This window comes from Lampetra planeri, unplaced genomic scaffold, assembly GCF_965212315.1.
Source record: "Lampetra planeri unplaced genomic scaffold, kcLamPlan1.2.h2 scaffold_115, whole genome shotgun sequence".
Classification (NCBI taxonomy): Eukaryota; Metazoa; Chordata; class Hyperoartia; order Petromyzontiformes; family Petromyzontidae; genus Lampetra; species Lampetra planeri.
In genome coordinates, this window is record NW_027613862.1 from 290550 (window position 1) to 309029 (window position 18480).

General features: G+C 51.3%; 1 protein-coding gene across 1 annotated transcript; it reads right to left on the reverse strand.

Moving 5' to 3' along the window:
• Positions 1–3248: 3248 nt before the first annotated feature.
• Positions 3249–12898, reverse strand: NTAQ1 (N-terminal glutamine amidase 1). Its single transcript, XM_078621754.1, has 6 exons — positions 12787–12898; positions 8958–9054; positions 8634–8687; positions 6993–7231; positions 5594–5718; positions 3249–4146 (listed from the first exon to the last, which is right to left on the reverse strand). Exons 1-6 carry the CDS (start codon positions 12861–12863, stop codon positions 4010–4012), a joined length of 729 nt encoding a protein of 242 aa, XP_078477880.1. The 5' UTR covers positions 12864–12898; the 3' UTR covers positions 3249–4009.
• Positions 12899–18480: the final 5582 nt, after the last annotated feature.

Sequence of the window (18480 nt, forward strand, 5' to 3'; positions counted from 1 at the left end):
CGGGGTAGCGCAGAGAGACGAGGATCCGGCGCCGCTGCTGCTCGAAAGACAGAAACTTTTTAGGGCTGTGACCGACCAGCGGATGCACGCCTCCTACGTGGAAAAGAGGATGCGGCATCTGGAACAGATGGACTCGCCCTCCAAATATTTCTTTCGCCTTCAGACCAACAACAGCAACAAGAACAGCAGCAACAATACAATCACAAGTCTGCTGACTGAAGAGGGCAAAACAACAACCTCCGAGGAGGAAATCAGGCTGACGGCCACACGGTTCTTCTCGCGCTTGCTGAAAAGCGGAACCACACAACCAGGAGCAGCCGATCTCCTCCTAGAAGGAAGTCCCACCCTGGAGGAGGAGGAGAGAGAAAAACTGGAAGGCCCCATAACCATGGAGGAGCTGCGGGCTGCGATGGCAGGGCTCCCCAGGGGGAAATCTCCAGGCATCGATGGTCTCCCAGTAGAGTTCTACGAGGCCTTTTGGGATCTAATCGGCCTCTGCCTGCTGGAGGTGCTGGCGGCGAGCCTGCGGGAAGGACGGCTGCCAGTCAGCTGCAGGCGGGCAGTGGTAGTACTGCTACCCAAGAAAGGAGACCCGCGCAAGATAGAGAACTGGCGGCCGGTGTCCCTCCTATGCACGGACTATAAAATAATCGCTAAGGCGATAGCCAACCGTCTGAAGACCGTGGCAGGCCGCGTCATCGGCAAGGACCAGACTTACTGCATTCCCGGCCGCACCATTCATGACAGCATTGGTGCGGTCCGTGATGCCATATCCTTGGCCGAAATACACCGTATGAATGCCGGAATGGTCTTCATGGATCAAGAAAAGGCCTTCGATAGGGTGGAACACGGCTACCTCAAAAAACTCTTATCCGCCTTCGGCTTCGGACCTCTGTTTACGGCACAAGTCCAATTACTGTACGCCGACATACAAAGCACAATTAAAATCAATCAACGCCTGGGTCCCCCCTTCCCGGTAACGAGGGGGGTGCGGCAGGGATGCCCCCTCTCAGGGTTGTTATATGCGCTGTCACTGGAGCCGTTCCTGAGGAGGTTGAGAACCACCCTGCCTGGACTATCCTTCCCGGGTCCTGACGGAGCGAACCTGAAGCTCTCGGCATACGCCGACGATGTCTGCGTGGTGGTGAACGACAGTGAAGACGTCGTCGCGCTGCGCAGTGCGGTCAAGGATTATGAGAACGCCGCCGGCGCCAAGGTCAACTGGAAAAAAAGCACGGCACTGTGGATGGGGCTACACAGCGCCACGCAACCCGTATCCCTCCCGGGCGGAGTGCAGTGGCGGGATGACGGGATCTTGTACCTCGGAGTGCACCTGGGGAGCGACTCGACGACCCGAAAAAACTGGGAGGAGTTGCGTGCAAAACTTGAGGACAAGCTGAAATCGTGGGAACACCTCCGTGCACACCTCTCCTTTAGGGGCAGGACACTGATCGCCAACAACCTGGCTGCCGCTGGACTCTGGCATAGAATGAAGGCCCTCTCCCCTCCAGAATGGTTGGTGGCCAAAGTCAACAAAGCGCTCGTCGCCTTCGTTTGGGCCGGGAAACACTGGCTCAGGCCCGGCGTACTCCACCTGCCGAGGCACGAAGGCGGACAGGGCTTGGTGGACGTGGCGGCCAGAATAATGTGCTTTCGCATCCAGACAGCGAAGGCCATATTATACGATCAGGAGGAAGCGCCGTGGAAGACGCTGGCCCTCGCCGTGCTGAGGTGCGCCGGGGGACAGATGGGCTACGGGAGAGAGCTGTTCCTTATGGACCTAAGCCTAGTGGACTGCAATGGACTGCCCGCGTATTATCAAAATCTGAGCGAGGCGTGGCGAAGCCTGGAGTGGGCGAGGAAGAGCCCCTACTGCGGCATGGCCGCCTTCCTGACGGAGCCCCTGTTCTTCAATGACCTCTTTGGAGGGGTGAAGGGTGAAAAAGCGATGGCTTTCCTTTTTATTCGAGCCGGCGTTAAAACGGTGGGAGACATAACACAGAGCCGCGACGGCTGTCAAAGGTGGAAGAGCGCGGCTGAAATAAGTCTCGACGCAGGTCTCCGTACGATGATAGCCGGAGGGAAAGTGCTACGAGCGGTGCTGGCGACGGCGAAGGATTTCCACCTGCAGCTGCGCACGACGGACGGCACCGACTCGGCCCAACCCCCCCCCCTCACCTGCCCGGAACTACAGGCAGCCTGCATCCAACCCCCCGGGCGGAACGACACAGGGCTGCTGTTGAAGCTGGACGAGTGCGGGGATTTTGCCCTACGGACTGCCTCCAAAGCAGCTATTTACAACTGCTGCGTAAAAACGCTGCATCGTCGAGCCCTCGAAAGTACGCCATCCACGAAATGGAAAGACCGCTTCTCCCCACTGTTAGATGTCACTCCGCAGTGGAGAGAGTTTTACAAAGCCCCAGTGGCGAAAAGAGCCGGAGACCTGCAGTGGAGGCTGGCCCACTGGGCACTGCCCTCAGCAGTGTGGGTCCGCAAGATCCAGCCAGGAGCGTCCGCGTCATGCGCCTTCTGTGACGAAGAAGAAGATCTCGCACATATATACCTGGACTGTCGGAGGCTGGCGCCGCTCTTCATGACGCTGGGAGCCATCCTTACCAAAATCAACGTGCCTTTCTTTCGCAGCACCTTGGTGTGCGGAGTACCCCGCAGGCTGGACAAGCGCCACGTCCTGGCCAACTTTGTGTTGGCGCAGGCAAAAATGGCCATATACAAAACACGTAAAAAGAAGCTGGAAGACGCAGGAGCCACAAACGAAAGCTGCTCAGCAGTAGCGATGATGCGCGGGCTGCTAGCAGCGAGGTTAAAAATGGAATATGAGTATTACACGCGAATGGGGGGGGAGCACGAGTCCTTCCAGAACAAATGGGGGGCCGGCCACGCTCTCTGGTCAAGTGAAGGCGGAACCCTAACAATACGCCTATGACAACGGCCCCGACAAGCCGCGTGTATAGCGCGGACACGAGAAGTGCATGGGTCTCTGCCCGTGCAAGCGACCGGCGACGGCACGTGCGGGGCAGCTGCGCGCGCTGGCGGTGGCGCTCCAAGCCGCGCGATGCGTGGAGCAGCGGCCCCCCCCCCCCCCACCCCCCCCCCTCTCCCCCCCCCCTGTCCCTTCCCCCCACCCCCCCCCCCCCTGTCCCCCCCCCCCCACCCCCCCCCCTCCCCTGTCCCCTCCCCCCACCCCCCCCCCCGTCCCCTCCCCCCACCCCCCCCCCCCCCCCCAGGGGAGAGCCGGCGTGCACGCGCGTCCATGGCAGTCTGGTGCGCCCGATGGAGAGCCGTTCCTGGGAGGACCCCTACGGACGGCGAGCACGGGCGGAGCAAGAAGTGGACGAACTGAGACACGGCGCGAACGGCGCTCCAGCAGCCCGGAAGGGCAACTTGTGCGCGCCGTCGCGAAGCGCGGGCGATTTGATTTACGGCGCGATGCGCTGTACGCGACACCACGCATGACACTGACGAATGAAAGACAGTAGACTTGGCGGCATGACGCGCGTGAGGGACGAGAATGGCGCGCGCGCGGGACGGGGGTTCTTCCCGATCGTTGTCTCTCTTCCGAAGCCGGACTCAGAATCCAAACCGGCGCGCGGTGGTACATTCAAAATAAGACCGCCAGTCATGGCAAAATCAGCGACGCGAGATGCGCGGATGACGTAATGCGCGTGCGAGACGAGGTTTTTACCCCGGGATGCTCCGGTTTTCCTCGAAGTGTTGTTTGTTTGTTTTGTTTGTTTTGTTGTTTGTTAGCTCGGGCCGAATGTGGCAGAGCGACACCTGACACGCAACAGCTGTGGCAGCTTTTTGCTGTCACGGTAATAAAGACGCTTTAAAAGTCAAAAGTCTCTCCGTGGTGAGATGTTGACTACCTCGCCTGGTCGACAGGAGGTCGGTAGCCGGGGTCGGGGGGGGGGCGATCTTGCCCTTTGCCGTGCACCGTGGGGGGAGCGACCGGCGGCGTCTCGGCACGGCCGACCGATTCGGAGCCCCATTAACGAGGCTCCGAACTCGGCGGTGGTGACGGCGCCGGCTTCTGAAACCTCTCCACGAAGTCCTCCAGGGTGAGCACTTCCCCGTAGCCGACGGACGGGTCCATGCTCACGAAGTCGTCCAGGTTCATGACGCAGCCTGCGGGGGGGGAGGGGGGGGGGGATGACAACCGCGGCGAATCGTCAAGGAGGGGAGGGGCGCATTGGCGGTTAACGAAGACAAAGATCCCCCGGGTAGCAGAGGTCGCAAACGGGTTTTGATTCCTTACCCGTACCCGGCCGCACCAGGGTTGCAAACGGGTACCCGTACCCGTACCCGGCCGTACCCGTACCCGGCCGTACCCGTACCCTACCCGTACCCGGGCGGGTACGGGTAGGGTACGGGTATCGGGTACCCGATTGCGACCTCTGGGATGAAGCCATGTTGCAGGCGCGGGTGGGTTGATTCTAGGCACTTGAATTGTGAGAAGAGACAAGACGTTGGGAAATGAGTGACAAACGGTGACTCACCAGTGACTCACGGCCTACCCGTACCCGGCCGCACCAGGGTCGCAAACGGGTACCCGTACCCGGCCGGGTACGGGTAGCCGGGTATCGGGTAGGGTACGGGTATTGGGTACCCGGTTGCGACCTCTGCTGTACAGCCTTAATAGACCGTTGGGGCGAGTTAGGAACAGGCGCCTTTGAAGGCCGGCACGGCACACGAGGGGGTGGGTGGGTGGCCAGCGCCACGCCCGGCCGCCTTTGTCTCCCCGGTGGCGATGTTGTTGTTTTACACGCCGCAACCAGGTACTCGTTTGAGGCTGAGTAGACCTAGGGGGGAGGCCCAGGACCGGTTCAGATAATCCGTCACCGGTGTTGGCCGTGAGCGGGAATCGAACGCGGGTCGCGGGGTTCGTAGCGCTAACCGCTGCACCACCGCTCCCCCATAGGGTACAGACACACACACGGACAACGATACCAGTACCCGCCATTCGCCACTAAGTGACGGTGACGTCACCACGGCACCTGTGTCAGGCCAGGCACACGCTACACACACGCTACTCACACATGTTACACACACACGCTATTCACACATGTTACTCACACGCACGCTACACACACACGCTACACGTTACTCACACACGCTACACACACGCACACTACACACACGCACGCTACACACACACGCTACTCACACGCACACTACACACACTACGCACACGCACACTACACACACGCTACTCACACACGCTACTCACACGCACACTACACACACTACACACACTACACGCACGCTACACACACACGCTACTCACACGCACACTACACACACTACACACACGCACGCTACACACGCACGCTACACACACGCGCTACTCACACGCACACTACACACACTACGCACACGCACACTACACACACTACACACACTACACACACTACACACACGCACGCTACACACACACTACACACACGCACGCTAAACACACACGCTACTCACATGCACACTACACACACTACACACACGCACGCTACACACACACACACTACACACACGCACGCTACACACACACACACTACACACACGCACGCTACACACACACCTTCGGTGTGGATGCACGGGTGTGGTGGAGGTGGTGCCCTCCACTGGCCCAGTGCGTCCCGCATGTGTGAGCGGTCCGACGCGAACGTGCTCACGAACTTGTCGGCAGGGACCACCCGCAGCCTCCTGCAGATCGCAAGGAAGGGGGGGGGAGATGTTAACTACCTCGCCTCGTCTACAGGAGGTCGTGGGTTCGATCCCGACCCTGACGACGCCTGCTGCTGTATATTTGGAGTTTGCGTGTCTCTCTCTCCCCGTGGTGAGATGTTAACTACCTCGCCTGGTCTACAGGAGGTCGTGGGTTCGATCCTGACCCTGACGACGCCTGCTGCTGTATATTTGGAGTTTGCGTGTCTCTCTCTCTCATCATCATCATCACGGTGGCTAGGAGATGTTAACTACCTCGCCTGGTGTACAGGAGGTCGTGGGTTCGATCCCGACCCTAACACCTGCTGCTGTATATTTGGAGTTTGCGTGTCTCTCTCTCTCTCTGTCGCGTGTATTTTTCTCCGGGTCCTCCCGCTATTTCCCCTCCACATTTAGAATCAACGTCACGCGTTTACAGTATTTCGCTGCTGCTGCTATACATTTCCTAGGCTCCGCATTCTCCCGTAACCGCATCAGTTCCATCTCTTCTCCAGCCGCGCGTTGTGCCCATTTCGCCTACCCTCCATCCGGCCAAACGGAATGCGCTTGGGCATGCAGCAGTAAAAAAAAAAAGAATCCCCCCCGTGTAGCCTGTAAGAGACTGTGGGGGCAAGTGCTGTTAGCGAGCAGCACCTATGAAGGCCGGCACGGCACACGAGGGGGTGGGTGGCCAGCACAACGCCCGGCCGCCTTTGTCTGCCCAGTGGCGATGATCACACATCGCACCATGTACTCATTTGAGGCTGAGTCGACCTAGCGGAGGCCCGGGACCGGTTCAGATAATCGTCACCGGTGTTGGCCGTGAGCGAGAATCCAACTCGGGTCTCTGGCGGGTTCGTAGCGCAGCGTAGCGCTGACAGACACACTTGGGCACGAGTTTACTTTGACGTCCGTCACGTGATTGAAAAACAATTAACCCGTAAAAACTAAGTTTTTCACTATAAATCCTTTATATGTGTGGCGGCTAGAGTCCTCTCGTCCTCTGGCTTGAGATGGCTGCCACCTATGGGTCAGACGATTGCCTGCCACCATTAAGCAATTGGTAATTAAATATAAAAAAAAAGTGTAAAATTTTGGAAAAATGTTTTCACGAAAATTAATTGTCACGCACAACGAGTCTGTGTGCAAAGTGTCAGCTCGATTGGATCACGGGAAGTGGGTTAAAAAACGACCGAAAGATTTGCACGGTCGTAAGCGCGCAAGCAAGCGAACTTAATATAAAGGATTTAAAAACAAAGTGGCCACGGGCCGACCTCCGGTAGCGACGTTTGAGGTCGCGGTCCGAGCGCAGGGCGTGTGCGGCGTAGGAGTCGAGGGTGCAGGGGAATGGCAGCGTGGTGTCCAGGTCGTACACCAAGCTGTTGCTGCTGCTGCTGTTGTTGCTGTTGTTGCTGCTGCTGCTGTTGCTGCTGCTGCTGTTGTTGCTGCTGTTGTTGCTGCTGTTGTTGCTGCTATCTCCGGCTTGCTGCAGCAGTAGCAGCACATGGTAGTCCTAGGTCGGCGGGGCGGTGCGAGCCGGGCGTACAAAGACACACACACAGACACACGCATACAGACACACGCATACAGACACACAGACACACGCAAAGACACGCGCACACAGACACACACACACACACAGACACCCAGACACACACACACAGACACACACACACACAGACACCCAGACACACAAACACACGCAAAGCCACGCGCACACACACACACAGATACGCCCACACAGACACACACACAGACACACACACAGACACGCACACACACACAGACACACACACGCAAAGCCACGCGCACACACACACACGCATACAGAAAAAAAACATTACTCTGATAATGTATGCACTGCCCTTGAAGTTGATTGGTCCACACCCAAGACAGCTTTCCTTAGAGCCTAGTCTCACATGGTGTTGGACCAGTTTTGTTGCCAGATAAAAGGGTAAAAAAACTATTATCATATTTTTTCTTCTGCCAAATGAGGTTCCAATGGTGTAAATGCTTACCCCGAGCTCTCATACTCTGATGGTGCATTGTCTTTGAGTTGTGCGCCTTTTGACATCATCTGGTCCAACACCATGTGAGACTAGGCTCTAAGGAAAGCTGTCTCGGGTGTGGACCAATTAACTTCAAGGACAGTGTATACATTATCAGAGTTATGTTTTTTGTTTGCATTACGACTGCAGGTATTGTGGTCTATGCAAACATGACTCCTTGTAAAAAAAGGTGTCAGTTTTGTTGCCTGATAAAAGGGTAAAAAAAACAATCATCATATTTTTTTCTGGCAAATGAGGTTCCAATGGAGTGGGTGATCTCATCACGCGGATATTTGGTGCACGCAATAATTAACGTCAACAACTGAAGCACATCTTCTTGGTTCTTTCGGTAAAGTCACGTAGAATGGAAGTAATAAAATAATAAAACGAAAACATAATAAAATACAATTCTCACGACGTTTCGGCCACAACGCAAGCAGCCGTCCTCAGGTTAAAAACAGGTCTGTCAGAAAGACAGCGTCTGAATGAATGAAAAATATTAAATAAATGGGTTCATTCAGACGCTGTCTTTCCGACAGACCTGTTCTTCACCTGAGGACGGCTGCTTGCGTTCTGGCCAAAACGTCGTGAGAATAGTATTTTATTATGTTGAATTTTTATTATTTTATTATTTCCCTTCTACGTGACTTTACCGAAAGAACCAAGAAGATGAATCCCTGCAGTCACGAAAGCTTTACATCGAAATTATCATATTTTTTACTGGCAAATGAGGTTCCAATAGAGTGACTGATCTCATCACGCGGATGCTTTGGTGCAGCAATAATTAACGTCAACAACTGAAGCACAGCGTCGTACAAGTGTTCGTACGATGTGTGTGTGATGCCACGGATGCAGTTGTTCACATACCCAGAGCACAGGTTCATCTGTGCCTTGCTTGCACCTCTGTTTCCACAAGGGCACCTGCAACACAGCGGCCACCGTTCACAAAGCGAGTAGCACAACATGCAGAACTAACGATGTGGCTGCAGGCATGATGTGTGTGTCTTCAACGCAGACCAGAGGTCGCAACCGGGTACCCCATACCCGTACCCTACCCGATACCCGGCTATCCGTACCCGGCAGGGTACCCGTTTGCGACCCTGGTGCGGCCGGGTACGGGTACGGGTAAGGAATCAAAACCCGTTTGCGACCTCTGCTTGGGGCTAGGCGGTCGCGACATTCCAGGCCCACCGTTCTCGCGTCGTTGGATATGAAGACGGCGTAGAGTCCCTGCGGCGTCCGCCCCCGCCCACGGACGTGTTCGATCAACTTCCAGACGTTTTCCTCGCTGCGATGGGACGGGAATGAGCGGAACGAACATGCTTGTGTTGTGGTTATTGCAAACATGATGCTTTCTTTTAGCCACGCCTCCCCCCCTCCCGATACGTTCCATTCATTGGCTACCACGTTCTGATAAGCTCCTCCCCCCCTCTCCTCCCCCCTCAACTTGTATTTAAGAACTTGCATCTTGAATTCCTGCCTCACTTGATACAGCAAATCTGGCTGTGACGGTCCCACCTGATGACGGAGACTTGTGTTGCCTCCGAAACGTCGTGATTTTTAATTTATTAATTTTACTTTCATTTTTTACCTACGTGACTTTACCGAAAGAACTAAGAATATGAATCCTTGCAGTCACGAAAGCTTCAAATCTAGAATTGTATAAAGGTGTCAGTTTTGTACCAGTTGAAAGGGTAAAAATCTACTACTATATTTTGCCACTGGTAAAGGAGATGTCTCATAGTGTAAATTCTTACCCCAAGCTCTCAATACTCTGATGGTGCATTAATTCTAGATTTGAAGCTTTCGTGACTGCAATGATTCATATTCTCAGGTTTTTTCGGTAAAGTCACGTAGGTAAAAACATTAAAATTAATGAAAGTAAAATAAAACAAAACAAAATAAAATTCACGACGTTTCGGAGGCAACACAAGTCTCCGTCATCAGGTGGGACCGTCACAGCCGAATTAGCTGCATCAAGTGAAGCAATGATTCAAGATGTAATCCCTTATAAGCAAGTTGAAGGGAGGTGGAGAGGGGGGGGGAGAGCTTATCAGGCTGTGGTAGCCAATGAATGGAAACGTATCGGGAGGGAGGAGGAGCGGTGATCAAAGACTGCACGCAGTGCTCAACACAATGAATGGAGACGCGCCGGGACGGAGGGCGAGCGGTGATCAAAGACATCACGTAGTGCTCAACACAATGAATGGAAACGTGGCGAGCGGTGATCAAAGAACAATGAAGAGATTACTGTTAAACACTGTGGATGTTAACACTCGGTGAAGTAAATTAAAATAGTGCCTGTCAGATAAGATGGTCCAAAAAGTGTAATTAAGTCTTTTTTGCGTGGTTAATAACATCTTTCCAGTGATTACTGAGTTTGTACCCATCATTTTTTACCTACGTGACTTTACCGAAAAAACCTGAGAATATGATGGTGCATTGTTTTTGAGTTGTACGCCTTTTGGTGTCATCTGGTCCAACACCAATGGAGACTAGGCTCTAAGGAAAGCTGTCTCGGGTGTGGACCAATCAACTTCAAGGACAGTGCATATCATTACCATTATCAGAGTTGTTTCTTTTTGTTTGCATTTTGACTGCTTGTGTTGCGGTTATTGCAAACATGATGCCTTGTATAAAGGTGTTAGTTTTGTACCAGTTTAAAGGGTAAACATCTACTACTATATTTTGCCACTGGTAAAGGAGGTCTCATAGTGAACATGACGATTGTATTACACTGGTCAAACAAAAAAAATGTTTTTCTGGCCTGGACTTTTGCAGCTGTTTTAGACTAATTTCAGGGTGCTGATTCCAAATCTGATCTCAGATTTGCTCTATCACATCTCATTTTATGCTAAACATTTTGAACAGACACACACATAATCACAAATTTCCATTTTATAGGTAATAGATTTTTTTTCGTTTCTTACACCTTTAATGAGGATGTTATTTCGCAAGTGTTTTGGCTAGCATTTAAAATTGTATTTTTAGAATGGTGTTTACCCAGCAAAGTCCCAATGTCTGCATAATTGTTGACTTTGGCTAATCCTGCACTGCCCTCTGGTGGCGAAAATTAAAAAATATATATCTTTTAAAACTTTAAATTTTACCAGTTAAAGGCCCTCTGAGCTACTGTACAGCTCTTTTTCAGAAGCGATCTTGCCATTATAAAAGATAGCTCAAGGAAGTGGGCTTAGCATCATCATTATTATTATGTGGAAATGTACAGCAGCCAAACACTCTAAACGCGTGATGTTGATTATAAATGTGGAGGACACGGAGAAAAATCCCCGCGACCACAGGGAGAGAGAGAGACACGCAAACTCCAAATATACAGCAGCAGGCGTCAGGATCGAACCCACGACCTCCTGTATACCAGGCGAGGTAGTTAACATCTCCTAGCCACCGTGATGATGATGATGAGAGAGAGAGACACGCAAACTCCAAATATACAGCAGCAGGCGTCAGGGTCAGGATCGAACCCACGACCTCCTGTATACCAGGCGAGGTAGTTAACATCTCCTAGCCACCGTGATGATGATGATGAGAGAGAGAGACACGCAAACTCCAAATATACAGCAGCAGGCGTCAGGATCGAACCCACGACCTCCTGCATACCAGGCGAGGTAGTTAACATCTCCTAGCCACCGTGATGATGATGATGAGAGAGAGAGACACGCAAACTCCAAATATACAGCAGCAGGCGTCAGGATCGAACCCACGACCTCCTGCATACCAGGCGAGGTAGTTAACATCTCCTAGCCACCGTGATGATGATGATGAGAGAGAGAGACACGCAAACTCCAAATATACAGCAGCAGGCGTCAGGATCGAACCCACGACCTCCTGCATACCAGGCGAGGTAGTTAACATCTCCTAGCCACCGTGATGATGATGATGAGAGAGAGAGACACGCAAACTCCAAATATACAGCAGCAGGCGTCAGGATCGAACCCACGACCTCCTGCATACCAGGCGAGGTAGTTAACATCTCCTAGCCACCGTGATGATGATGATGAGAGAGAGAAACACGCAAACTCCAAATATACAGCAGCAGGCGTCAGGGTCGGGATCGAACTCACAACCTCCTGTATACCAGGCGAGGTAGTTAACATCTCAGCACCGTGGCACCCATATCACTGCAGCGCTTGTGCCAGGCTAGGTGCACTTTGAGGCCACACGAGGTGTTGATGGCTCGCTGACAGGTCACGGGACAGACCCAGCAGGTGCCACGGGTCGACTGGCTGAGATGGCTACTGGCAGATGCACCACCTGTGCCCCCTACTGTGCCAGGCTAGGTGCAGGAGGTCACGGGGCAGACCCAGCAGGTGCCACGGGTCGACTGACTGAGATGACTGGCCGATGCACCACCTGTGCCCCCTGCTGTGCCAGGCTAGGTGCAGGAGGTCACGGGGCAGACCCAGCAGGTGCCACGGGTCGACTGGCTGAGATGGCTACTGGCAGATGCACCACCTGTGCCCCCTGCTGTGCCAGGCTAGGTGCAGGAGGTCACGGGGCAGACCCAGCAGGTGCCACGGGTCGACTGACTGAGATGGCTACTGGCAGATGCACCACCTGTGCCCCCTGCTGTGCCAGGCTAGGTGCAGGAGGTCACGGGGCAGACCCAGCAGGTGCCACGGGTCGACTGACTGAGATGACTGGCCGATGCACCGCCTGTGCCCCCTACTGTGCCAACTTGCCTCGGTTTGGCCATCACCACCACCAACCAGCGCCATTCGCCACTAAGTGGCGGTGACGTCACCACGCCGCTTGTGCCAGGCTAGGTGCACGTTGAGGCCACCACCACCATTATCACCACCAAAGACAAAGACCCCCCCCCTCCCCCGTATAGCCTTAGTTAGACTGTCGGGGCAAGTGCTGTTAGCGAGTAGCACCGATCACCGCCACCACCACCACCATCACCACCACCATCACTCGCTTCCTCTTTAGTCTCAACGTTAGCCAACGTTGTGTCAACGTCGGGCCTACGTTGACCTGCCTCCCCACCCGCCTCTCTCACCAGTAGCAGCTCCAGTAGCCGCACTGTTCCCGGGGCGGCACAGGGCAGGCAGAGACACCCATCGCCTCCTCCTCCATCTGCTGCTACTACTGCTGCTGCTGTTGCTGCTGCTGCTGCTCCTGCTGCTGCTGCTCCTGCTGCTGCTACTACTGCTGTTGCTGCTGCTGCTACTGCTGCTGCTACTGCTGCTGCTGCTCCTGCTGCTGCTGCTGCTGCTCCTGCTACTACTGCTGCTGCTACTGCTGCTGCTGCTACTGCTGCTGCTACTACTGCTGCTACTGCTGCTACTGCTGCTGCTGCTACTGCTGCTACTGCTACTGCTGCTGTTGCTGCTGCTGCTACTGCTGCTGCTACTGCTACTGCTGCTACTGCTGCTGCTGCTCCTGCTGCTGCTGCTGCTGCTCCTGCTGCTGCTACTACTGCTCCTGCTGCTGCTGCTACTGCTGCTGCTGTTGCTGTTGCTACTGCTGCTGCTGCTGCTCCTGTTGCTGCTACTGCTGCTGTTGCTGCTGTTGCTACTGCTGTTGCACTCTCTCCCCCCCTCTCTCCTGAACTCTCTCCCCCCCTCTCCCTCGCAGGAATCGATTCCTCCGCCCTTCGTCCGCGAGTCGATTCGAGATGTTTTATTTTTTTTATTTTTAAGAAAGTCGCTCTACAACAAACTCACTCTCCACCCACCCACCCACAGGTCGACTTTAGCTTGAAGAGGAGAGAGAAGAGTCACCCGTGATGCTTTCATCTTCGCAATTTGTTGTTGTTGTGTTTATAACGATTGTGTAAACATGTGTATCGTAAAGGCGGGCTCGTATCGATAATCGATTCAGAGTGAAGGGGAGGGGTGCTAACGGTTACCGGTTTGCGACTTCGACACGGTTCCAGTTGACCGGCCTGTCCCCCCTCGGAGAGGAAAAACCGAAACGAACCGGTAACCGGTTAATAGGGTCGTGGACGGAAACCGGTTTCCCCGCGACCGGAATCGATTTCCTAGAATCGCGGATCGCGGATCGGGATGTGACGTCACCACCGAGCGTGTGTGGGGGGGAGGGGCAGTGAAAGCACAAATTAAACTAGAAACTATCCAAACTCAACACATTGCTACTAAGAAGGGTTCATTGCCCGAAACGTCGCCTATATATATTTTTTATTCTCTCACAAAAGTTACGCAATTTCGATGACGTAAGGCGACCTTTGGTTTGAACTGAACAAGATGGCGGCGCGCATACACAGCCGCCGCCATCTTGTTAAGTTCACTCACCGCCACGGCTACTGCTGGATGAAGGGGACCCACAGAGACCCATAGAGATACATAGAGATACATAGAGACCCATAAAGATACATAGAGATACATAGAGACCCATATAAATAGAAAACCCATAGAGGTACATTAATATAGCATGCCTCTTCTTGGTTCTTTCGGTAAAGTCACGTAGAAGGAAAATAATAAAATAAAAAAATAAAACATAATAAAATACAATTCTCACAAAGGGAAATAATAAAATAAAAAATAATAAAATAATTGTCACGACGTTTCGGCCACAACGCAAGCAGCCGTCTTCAGATGGAGAACAGGTCAGTCAGAGAGAATTATTTAATAATGTTTTATTTTCATTATTTTATTATTTTCCTTCTACGTGACTTTACCGAAAGAACCAAGAAGATGAATCCCTGCAGTCACGAAAGAAGCTTTAAATCAAAATATAGCATTGTCTGTTAACCCATACGGTTTAGGGACCGTCCATAAATGACGTCACGCACCTAGTGGGGGGGGGGGGGGTCAGACATTTGTGACGATGTGTGACGAGGGGGGGGGGGGTGAAAAATGTGACGTCACATCAAAATGCGCAACTTTAAATAAATACAGACAACACGTTCTACTTAATTAAATAGACTTTTTAATTCTAGATTTGAAGCTTTCGTGACTGCAAGGATTCATATTCTTAGGTTTTTTTCGGTAAAGTCACGTAGTATTTAAAACATTTTTAAAGTTAAATAAAAATAAAATAGACTTTGTAATAAATGTTTTCTCCTACAACATCAGAGTGCAGCGCCACATTAAATACGCACTGCAATGACAATAGTCTAAAGCGATTTGAAGCGTGTTTTCTTTTGGGAGGGGGGGGGGGGCAGAGCTTTGTGACGTCATATTTGAGGGGGGGGGGGTCTGACTTTTCGTGACGCCGTGTGACGAGGGGGGGGGTCAAAAATCATCCAAAATCGCATGACGTCATTTATGGACGGTCCCTTACTCCGTATTCTTGTACAGGGGAATTGAGTTATCAGGTCCATACGGAGAACAGCCGTTTCAATACGGGCAACACAATAAAGTATATTTTGTGTTTCGATTTAAAGCTTCTTTCGTGACTGCAGGGATTCATCTTCTTAGTTCTTTCGGTAAAGTCACGTAGAAGGGAAGTAATAAAATAATAAAAATAAAACATAATAAAATAATTCTCACGACGTTTCGGCCACAACGCAAGCAGCCGTCCTCAGGTGAAGACCAAGTCTGTCGGAAAGACAGCGTCTGAATGAACCCGTTTATTTAATATTTTTAATTAATTCAGACGCTGAATAGCTCATTCAGACGCTGTCTCCCCGACAGACCTGGTCTTCACCTGAGGACGGCTGCTTGCGTTGTGGCCGAAACGTCTGAGAATTATTTTATGTTTTATTTTTATTATTTTATTACTTCCCTTCTACGTGACTTTACCGAAAGAACCAAGAAGATACATTTTGTGTTTTTATATAATATAAACATAATGTATTATTACACTTGTTTAGCCAGGAAAGCCTCACTGAGTGTAAAGGTTTTTGTAGGGTCCTGCCAAGTGTTTGCAGTAGGGGGCGATGCTGCTACACCTAATCGGACGATACGAAGGGAGAGTTTGAGGCCTAGTTCTAGGCTTTAGGCCTAGCTGTAGGCTTTAGGCCGCTGTGAGTTAATTTTTTTATTTAAACGTTTTAATTATTAATGTAAAAGCTTTAAATGTAAATGTTTCTATTAAAAAACATCAGGGAATGTAATATTGTTAAATATTAACTCCCTTTCACACACACGGGGGTACGATACGAAGGGAGAGTTTGAGGCCTAGTTCTAGGCTTTAGGCCTAGCTGTAGGCTTTAGGCCGCTGTGAGTTAATTTTGAATTTAAATGTTTTAATTAAAAACTATCTCAGGGAATTATTATAAGGGAATGTTACACTTGTTTAGCCAGGAAAGCCTCACTGAGTCTAAAGGTTTTTGTAGGGTCCTGCCAAGTGTTTGCAGTAGGGGACGATGTTGCTACACCTAATCGGACATCGGACGGACGGACGATATAATCTATTGTAGGCTGGTTCACTTCGTTCCTACCAGTATAACCGAAAAATACACGCGACCACGGGCAGAGAGAGAGACAGATAGATACACGCAAAAACTACAAACACGCAACATTAATTCTAGATTTGAAGCTTTCGTGACTGCAAGGATTCATACTCTTAGTTCTTTCGGTAAAGTCACGTAAGTAAAAAATGAAATTAAAATTAATAAAAAAAAATCACGACATTTCGGAGGCAACACAAGCCTCCGTCATCAGGTGGGACCGTCACAGCCAGATTTGCTGCATTATTTTTTTATTGTTTTACTTTTATTAATTTTAATTTCATTTTTTACCCACGTGACTTTACCGAAACACACAACAGGCATAAGGTTCCGGATCAAACCCACGATCTTCTGTATGTTGCACACTCGAAATGAAAGACGTGGGCAGGTGCTCCAAATCGAGGGCAAGCACATTTATTTATTGTAGTTAATATCAATCTTGTGAAGAACAACACCGTCACTCTGTAAAATGCAACAGCGCGTGTTACACGCAGCAAATCTTCCGAGACGCCATTAACCACGTGGCTGGTTTACACGTGCGGTTATTCATTAACCCTGCCAGCCACCTACAGGCCCGACTCAGTCATCACATGCTGCTGTACACACATGCATTGATGCACTGCACAGCACATCAGGACCTTCACAGAACCACACTTGACTCCCTTGCTGCACAAGGGTATAAAAAATGAACCCGTAAAAACAAAGTTTTTCACTATAAATCCTTTATATGTGTGGCGGCTAGAGTCCTCTCGTCCTCTGGCTTGAGATGGCTGCCACCTATGGGTCAGTTGATTGCCTGCCACCATTAAGCAATTGGTAATTAAATATAAAAAAAAATTTCCTAAAAAGTGTAAAAATTTGGAAAAAACATTTTCACGAAAATTAATTGTCACGCACAACGAGTCTGTGTGCAAAATGTCAGCTCGATTGGATCACGGGAAGTGGGTTAAAAAACGACCGAAAGATTTGCACGGTCGTAAGCGCGCAAGCAAGCAAGCAAGTGAACTTAATATAAAGGATTTAATTAAAAGAGTGATCCATTCCTGATGTGCCACACGTATACCAGGCAGGGTACTTTCCATCTCCTAGCCACCACGGTGCCCGGTTCACATGACCAAGGCATCTGATTTGCCACGGTTGGTTACGTACGGTGCGAAAAAATTTCAACATACACACGACGCTTACAGCCTCTAGGCAATGCTACAACATTCGCCACGACCTTAGAGCAATTGGATTCACGAATCGATTTTGCGACCCAGAAATAATTACGTCGCGAACACAAAGACGAACATTCCTCGTGTAGCCTTAGGTTTTACAGGTAGGAACAATGTTCCACACTGCCCACCAGGGATTTATTGTCTGTCTGTCGCGCATAAATAAATATATAATACACACAGCTCTTTGATTGGTGGAGACCTACTGCCGGGTACGGAGAGGGGAGGGGCCTAAGGCATAAGGGTCAGAGGAGGGGCCTAAGGATATGGGGGGGGGGGTCAGGGGAGGGGCCTAAGGAAGGGGGGAGTCGGGGGAGTCAGGAGAGGGGCCTCAGGGGGGGGGGGGTCAGAGGAGGGGCCTAAGGGAGGGGGGGTCAGGGGAGGGGCCTGAGGGGGGGGGTCAGAGGAGGGGCCTAAGGATATGGGGGGTTGGTCAGGGGAGGGGCCTAAGGGAGGCAGGTAATGGGAGGGGCCTAAGGGGGGAGGGGCCTAAGGGAGGGGGGTAATGGGAGGGGCCTAAGGGGGGAGGGGCCTAAGGGAGGGGGGTAATGGGAGGGGCCTAAGCAAGGGGGAGTGGCCGATAGTTAAGGGGGCTGGCTACCTGGCTGGCTGCCTGGCTACCTAAAGTCAAGTTATCTTGTATACAGGTAGGAACAACAGGTTCCACACTGCCCACCAGGGATTATTTGTCTGTCTGTCGTGCACGAATGCGCTGTCCAACCAAGTTCCTACCTGCCCACTCCGAAGGTATGTGTTTTCGGAAAAGTCACGTAGGTAAAAATAAATAATAAAAATGAAATAGTAGAAATCATAATGGAAATAAAATTATAGATCACGACGTTTCGGAGGCAACAAGCTTGTGGCTACCATCAAAGATTTGTACACGAAGCCATCCAGACATACAAACACAGACATAACTTCAACCGTGATGATGATGGGTACAAACTGAGTAATCATTGGAAAGATGTTATTAACCGTGCAAAAAAGATTTAACTACACATTTTTGGACCATCTTATTTGACAGGTACTTTCGATTTAAAGCTTTCGTGACTGCAGGGATTCATCTTCTTGTTCTTTCGGTAAAGTCATGTAGAAGGGAAATAATAAAATAATAAAAATAAAA